Source organism: Mesitornis unicolor, unplaced genomic scaffold (genome assembly GCF_000695765.1).
Source record: "Mesitornis unicolor isolate BGI_N332 unplaced genomic scaffold, ASM69576v1 scaffold2021, whole genome shotgun sequence".
Classification (NCBI taxonomy): domain Eukaryota; kingdom Metazoa; phylum Chordata; class Aves; order Mesitornithiformes; family Mesitornithidae; genus Mesitornis; species Mesitornis unicolor.
The window spans coordinates 69030-76922 of NW_010161468.1; the positions used below are offsets into that span (position 1 = coordinate 69030).

Genomic DNA, 7893 nt, shown 5'->3' on the forward strand with positions numbered 1-7893 from the left:
CCCTTTCTTGTATTCAAAGCTGCGAATGAAGTCACAACCGCTTCAAAAGCAGCACAGTGACACCAAATAAATAGTATGTCTTAATGATTAAAAAAAAAAAAAAGAGTGAGAGAGAGGAAAAAAACCCAGAAAGCCAAAACAAACCACCACACAGTAAGGGAAACTACTACTACCAAAACCACAGGCATCTCTGATGTAGTAAAGAACATATGAAAACACTGGCTAACAGCCTTTCTTAGTAAAAGCAAATCCAAATTTGTATCAGAATGAAATTCCCCCTTGCGCTCTTTCGTCTGTAACGTTGAAGCCATAACTCATTTCACTTTTCTCTCTCTGAGAAAGAAAAGCACAAGTAATAACTAACCATGAATCTTGCACTTTGCTGCCATTTATCCTAAAAGTGGTGTAAAATTTTCCAGCTCTGATTCAATGTGAAGTCCAAAGGCAGGAATGATTGAAAAGTGGTAACAGAGTAGGCATGTGCCTCTATTCTCTATTAAACTAAAAACTACTGGAAAATGCTTTATAGGGAAAGCTCCACATTAGGACAGGGAATGCTGAAGAACAGCTAGGAAACACAAAGTGAAAAAAACAGAGCTGAAAATAATGCGTGTTTATGATTCAGCACCTGCCCCATAAAGACACATAGATTAACTCAAGGTGACCTATCAGTTGTTAATGAATGTCTGTATATGCCGAGCTGGTAATATACAGCTGAAATCCCTCTCTTATTTAAAACAGCAAATACTTAACAAAGAGCTGTTTGTTATCCCCACCCTTCCCATTAAGTGGGCTGCCAGCCAGTGACAGTACAGTGAAGGTACCCAAATTAATGTCAGCATGACTGGCAGCGTACAGGATTAAAAGAAATCAAGTTTTATCTGCAACCTTGAAACAAAATAAACACTCTTTTACTAGGTCTCCTCCATTAATAAGCAAATAGGGGCATTAAAGAACGCATCTTGTTAATGCTGTACTTTCATCAGATCCTACTCAGGAGAAGTGTTGAAACTTTGGGCAGATAATCAGGAAGTTAAAAGGTAGTTTCGCTATTTGACTCATAAAACAGTCTTGGGGTTAACTTCTTTCTAGTCCATTTCTGTTACATATTGTATGTAAAATGCTTGCAAATAGTGCACTCTGTGGAAATCTAAAGGAAGCGGTCTGTAACAATTACATTATTAAACAGTAGTGGGGCTTCAAGCATCAAGGGCTGAGAGATACCGTGTTAGAAAGCAGCAGTGCAATCCTACAGTCTTAGCAACATACAGATGAGTTACTTCAACATTAAAAGGCAAAATTCTTTCATTCCAAGGGTTCTAATGAGTGAGCAATGAAATTGTACATAAATTCTGGAAAAGTGGGTCGCATGGGTCAGAAATGATCAGATCCTAACTTGCCATGCTGTTCACAACAGCCACTAGCAAAGTGACAGCTCTACTTTTTTTAGGTTTATAGTTCTGTTTCAGAGTCTTCAGCATGGGTGAAGATGAGATTCTACTTTATAATGCAAAAGAATGTCCAATGTTTTCAACTTACATAATTCTAGTAAACACTGTTTTAAGGAAATTACTAAATACTTTGAAACATAAAAAATGCAAGTGTTGGTCATGCTGAACTTTCTCTCTAAAAAACATCAGAGATTTTTAAGCAGCAACAGTTTCAGTCACACATGCTTTTCTGTTCTTGACCTAGAATCAGTCCTGTGAAGATCGTGTATCTATGCCTACTATGCTGATGTAAAAATCTCTGCTTTTTAAAGCCCTACAACCCTCCGATGACAGAAAAAATACTAACCTGTGTATTAAGGCAGAAATCCAAATATACTGGATACACAGGGCACTTTTATACCCTCACTGCAGTCAACTGCCCATTTCAAAGAGTCTTATCATGTACAATACTATGAATTATTAAGAGTAACTGAAAGATGAATGGATTATAAACTCAGTATATGACACTTGCATACAGTACTTCATTTAATTCCTACAGATTATTACTTTTAGCTAGGTGCTTGCTGATGTACGTTAGCCTACTCTGAACTGTTCCAGGAAAAACAAACTACAACACAAAGCTGTTTTTCCTGGAGTTAAGATGCTAATCACAGGACATGTAGTCCTAATTAGCTACACAGCATCTTTTTCACTGTGACTTCTTCTAACACTACTTTTGGCATGTCCTTAAATAGGGATTCTTCTTGTTTCTTCTTGGAATCTACATTCATTATTTGTTATTGTGGTAGATGAGACTATAATTTTTTATGTCAGCAAAGTATCAATACTAATACCCTAATAAATAATTGCTTTATTACGTCTCTTAAGTGAGGCTGACTAAGGAAAATAAAAATAGCTTCTCATCAGAAAAGAGGAATTAGGGGGAAAGCTCCAATCCACGCTGCTCATCATGGACAATCCAATATCACATAATGAAACTGAAACTCAAACAACTGAAAAGGAAATAATGCATCTTCTCAAATACCAACAGTTAATCTATGAAACATACATCCATAAGATAGCATCAAGGTACATTCTAAATTGGAATATAATTAAAAAAGAGAACTTTACTTCTGTAGATTCTAAAAATAGGTAACAGGAGTAACTTTAGAGCCCAAACCCCATGAGCTTCCAAATATTTTTGGAAAGTGAGATTATCAGTCAGGATAAAATTGTAAGGCTAAGAAACACTAGTATAAAAGCCTTATGCTTCTGAAGAGTAAACTCATGACTAAACTGCAAGAGCCATCTCTGTGTGTGTTTTAAAAACATAACCCTCAAAATAACTTCTCACTGATATTATATTTAAAAACATAACCCTCAAAATATTTTTTCTGTTAGAAAATGGAGTAAATGGATACATTTCACAGATGATGCCTTTTTTACATCTCTTTTCAGCTTAAAAATAATTGTAGGTGTTGAAGTGCCACTGTCATAACACCATGCCTTTATGGCATCAGATTTTAAATCCTCTCCACAAGTGGTTACAGGGCGGGAAAAGGTAACAATGAGGATGAAAACATAGGGCAGTTTGAAACTGTCATATGCTCTCCTCCTCCATTATTGTAAATACAACATGCTCCATAAGATGAGTTCTGTTGTTCTTCTGTTCACTGAGAGTAAGTAAAATATTTCTCCTGGGTGTCTGAAACAAGTTGGATAATAATGCTGTTCCTAGTAGCAGGATTCCAAGTACAAGACTTCCAAAAGAACAGACAGAAGTTTTATGAAGAATTACCAAACACTCTGGCTACAAATCCGAGGGGAAACTGGGAGGCAAACATGGTGAGAAACCAGGGAGCAGCATAGAGGCTGGGGCCAATTTCATGCTCCTCTAGGTGGTTATAAAGATCGCGATGGTAGTCATGAAGAAGTCGAGACAGTTGATACATCTGGATCTGCATGGAGTTAAGAACAAAGAGACTAAAGATTAACATGTTTCAACACTCATAGTAGCAAAGTCCATGCTTTAGACTCTTACTAGAAATAGTGAAAGACATTTGCCAATTGGTGTTCGGATGGAATTGTGTGAAGAAAATAAATACTCAGAAGCCACCTAAAAGATCCAGGATGGGTCACCTTTGAGCCTACATCAGGCTCATTTGGAGGGTCATTTGAACCTCATACAACACATAAAAGAATTCTTTCTATTTATGGTTTTCATAGTTTCCCCAGCAGTCTTTTTATTTGAAACTAGTGCATTTAAGATGATGTATTCTTTTCCCAGATTACCGTCTGCCATTTTTGAGAACTGAATTTAAGTTCAAGTCCAGATTTTGACAATACTATCTATATTGCATTATTATGACTTAACATTAGCATAATTTCATGAGAAAAACTGAAATCATACCTGTAAAATTGTCATGTCAGGACGATATTGTTTTCTTAGGCCCATGTCAAACATGAGAAACTTTAGCATTTTAAAAGCATCTTCTTCGCTCATATGAAGTAGTAAAACTCCTGCTACAAAACTAAGGCCCTGGCAATATCCTACTTCCTGGTCCAGAAGTGAATAGGCCTTCAAAATATTGTAGAGTGACAGCTGCCCAGCTCCCAGCTGTGCTGAGAAGTATGGATGTGTTGGAAATGTGCGTCCTGTGAAAACAGCTGAAGTCAGCAACTTAAACTAAATAATTAAAAAAAAAACCTTGCCATGTTATAAAATTAAGTAGTCTTTCAAAAAGGTAGATCCTTTTCAAAGGTAAATTCTGAGTCAATCCACAAGAGGACCATAAGAAAGTTAACAATACAAAACAACTGACACTTATACTCTACTACTGTTTTGTTACAGTAGTTGCAAAATTAATTTAGAAAATGTCAGGGGGTGAGGACAGTCTGTTGTTTGGAACAGCTGAGTAACTGGTTCTCAAGACTGGCCTTTGATCAGTTTGTTTAAGGGTTTAAAAGAGCTGGTTGCCTATAATAGTGGGAGACTTAATTCAGTGGCTCAACAAGTCACTCAGTCCTCTTTTCTTGATTAAAAAGTGTTAGCTTTTAGGCAGCTATTACAATCCAGGCACAGACCTAGAACATATGAGCTCTCTGGGTTGGGTCCCCTTCATTTTCTCTTTTCTTCTTGTCTTTAATTCTAGAAAAGTATCTTTTGTCAGCTCCCTCCTTGCCTTGGTCTCTTCCAGTACTTACAGGTCCTTCCTCCTTTCCTACAGAAGGAAGCTCAGACTATCATGACTTCCATGAGCTGATGCAGGTAACTAACCTGGCAGAAAAATCCCCTTTTACATGGGTTTTGTTGTTCTGCCCTGTTGCTTAGCTGTGTCAGCTCCAGGAGGCAGCCCATGAGCACAAGTGACAAGTGCTTGGAGAGTGGGAGTTGGTGGTCGGACCAAAACTTTATCTTGTTAGCAGTGGGCTTTGGATTTATCCCCCATGTCTCTTCCAATGCTAGCTGAAGGTAAACTATAGTAATTGCATAGCTGTAGGAGCACAACTGAGCTATTTCCAGTCCTTTAGTTCTAGAACAAGACTTCCATCACAGACTGGCTTATCTGCAAACTTTCATACAGAGATGGGACCCAGATGTCCTTAAACCAAACCAATCCAAGTACATAACTCACACAATCACTTTGACCCACAATATTTACTCAGTGAGTAAAAAGTAAATTTGTCTTTTTTTCTGCAGCCCTTACATCACCAAGAATTGTGTAGCTATATATGTGCTATAATATATGCTATATATGTATTATATGCAAGTGCAATCAATGGAGGCAGCCAACAGACACAGCACTTTGTGCAGCAGTTTCTGGGCTTTGCTTCTTTGAGCTCTTAATCATCTGGGAACTTCATCTGGGATTGCCAGGGGACTCCTGGGAACCTGAGGGTACTGCTGCAGGTAAGGCTGAGGCTGTGGTAAGGGTAGCTCTGGCAGCTTCTAACCAACTCTCGTCAGCTGCCCCTGATGACAGGGTGCCTGTAGCCTTTGCTCTAGCTGATCCCTGATTAGGAAGGGTCACCAACCAACCTAAGTGGCCTTCTATGATGGAGTGACTACACCAGTGGACAAGGGAAGAGCTACAGATACTGTCTATCTGGGCTTCTGTAAAGCCTTTGACATGGTCCCCCATGACATCCTTCTCTTTAAATTGGAGAGATATGGATTTGGTAGGATGAAGAACTGGTTAGATGGTTGCATCCAGAGCATAGTGGTCAATGGCTCAATGTCTGGATGGAGGTTGGTGATGAGTGGTTTCCCTCATGGGTCCATATTGGAACCAGTGCTGTTTAACATCATCAATGACACAGACAGTGGAACTGAGTGCACCTTCAGCAACTTTGCAGATGATACAAAACTGGGAGGAGAGGCAGATACACCAGAGGGCCATGCTGCCATTCAGAGGGATCTCAACAGGCTGGAGAAATGGGCTGACAGGAACTTAATGAAGTTCAACAAAGGGAAGTGCAAAGTCCTGTACCTGGTGGGGGGACTAAACCCATGCATCAGTGTATGTTGGGGGCCACCCAGCTGGGAAGCAGTTTTGCAGAAAAGGACCTGGGGGTCACCAAGTTGAACATGAGCCAGCAATCAAAGAAAGCTAATGGCATCCTGGGCTGCATTAGGAGTAGCATTGCCAGCAGGTTGAGGGAGGTGATCCTTCCCTTCTACTCAGCACTGCTGAGATCACAGTTGGAGTGCTGTGCTCAGTTCTGGGCTCCTAAGAGAGATATGTACATACCGGAGAGAGTCCAGCAAAGGGCCACTAAGACAATGAAGGGGCTGGAGCATCTCTCCTATAAAGACTGATTGAGATACCTGGGACTGTTCAGCCTGGAGAAGAGAAGGCTTGGGGGAATCTTATCAATGTGCACAAATACCCAGTGGGAGGGAATGAAGAAGAGGGAGCCAGGCTCCTCTCGGTGGTGTCCACTGGCTGAACCAGAGGCAAGGGGCACAAACTGAAATACAGGAAATTCCACTGAACATAAGAAAAAAAATCTCTTTTTATTGGAAGGCTGGCCAGACACTGGCACAGTCTCCACCTATGGACATATTCAAAACCTTAATGAATGTGGTCCTGGGCAACCTGCTTCAGATGACCCTGCTTTGAGCAGAGGTATTGGACAAAATTATCTCAGGAGCTCCCTTCCAACCTCAACCACTCTGTAATTCTGTGAACAGAGACATTAAAGGCTACATGTTTACAGATTTTTTTCAAAAATCTTTTCCCAAAGGGAATATTTTCATTTCTAGGAAAAAATCTCTCCTCCTATCAGATTTCCCCTGTGAAATACCTTAATAGAGAAGGAATTTGAATACTTCTTCTGTTCTAGTATTAAGTGGAGTTTGTTTTACGTTGCCCACCTCACCCTTTAGCTCCTGGAATGCTGCTGTGCTGCCAGATAATATCGGAGCTCTTGTTTCAAGAAGATGAAGCCTGGGGCAGAGTCCTTCTGCCACCTGGTAGCTGCTCTAGCCTGTCACGTGGGACACTGACATTTGGTTCCTGAGCCAGTCTGTCACAGAGTTGAACCTTACAGAAGAAATACTTCTAGCTTTCAAATGAGAAGGAGCTTGTGTTCCTTTGCAAAGGAATCCTCTGCTTGAATGACAAGTTATTACAGCATGGTCTAAAGGCAGACCCGTACTGCCCCACCAACACAGCAAGGCTCCTTTCATATGTCATGAAGAAAAGTCACAAGTTGATGCAAAGAAGTTCTAAAAAAAGTAAATGAAGGAGGAGCAGAACTGCTAAACTCACAAGCTGATTTGTTTCTGAGTGCCCTGGTGATGACTTAAAGACTTTTAGTTTTTACTCAGCAGCAAACAACTGCCGTGCTGAAAAGAGACTCTAAGTTCATTTAGAGTGATACCTCTGAAATGTAATAAGACAAAACATAATTTTCTACTGTGTTCAACAAACACACAGTGGTTTCCCACACTGATAGCATCTGGAAGTCAGTTTACCCTACTTCAGGTTTAGTCAGTTTAACCTACTTCAGGTTCAACAAGGCCAAGTGCCGGGTCCTGCACTTGGGTCACAACCACCCCATGCAACACTACAGGCTTGGGGAAGAGTGGCTGGAGAGCTTGGCAGAGAAGGATCTGGGGGTACTGGTAGACAGCCAACCAAGTATGAGCCAGCAGTGTGCTCAGGTGGCCCAGAAGGCCAATGGCATCCTGGCTTATATCAGAACTCGTGTGACCAGCAGGAGCAGGGAAGTGATCCTTCCCCTGTACTCGGCACTGGTGAGGCCAAACCTTGAATACTGTGTAGTTTTGGGCTCAAACCATAAAAGGGACACTGGGGCACTGGAACATGTCCAGAGAAGGGCAATGAAGCTAGTGAGGGGTCTGGAGCACAACTCTTATGAACAGTTACCTGAGGGAACTGGGGCTGTTTAACCTGGAGAAGAGGAAGGCAATTACAGAGACATGGTGGGACAGCTC

The 7893-nt window shown here is 40.8% G+C and overlaps 1 protein-coding gene across 1 annotated transcript in view; it reads right to left on the bottom strand.

The window, feature by feature from the left end:
- LOC104547319 (TBC1 domain family member 1-like) overlaps window positions 1-4080 on the bottom strand; it is a 10851-nt gene extending 6771 nt beyond the window's left edge. Inside the window, exons 1-2 of the mRNA XM_010192953.1 lie at window positions 3841-4080; window positions 3229-3388 (exon numbers count right to left, since the gene is read on the bottom strand). Of these exons, the coding sequence (XP_010191255.1) occupies window positions 3229-3388; window positions 3841-3933 (253 nt within the window). The 5' untranslated portion in view covers window positions 3934-4080. The remainder of the gene's footprint in view (window positions 1-3228; window positions 3389-3840) is intronic.
- Between the last annotated feature and the right edge of the window lie 3813 nt (window positions 4081-7893).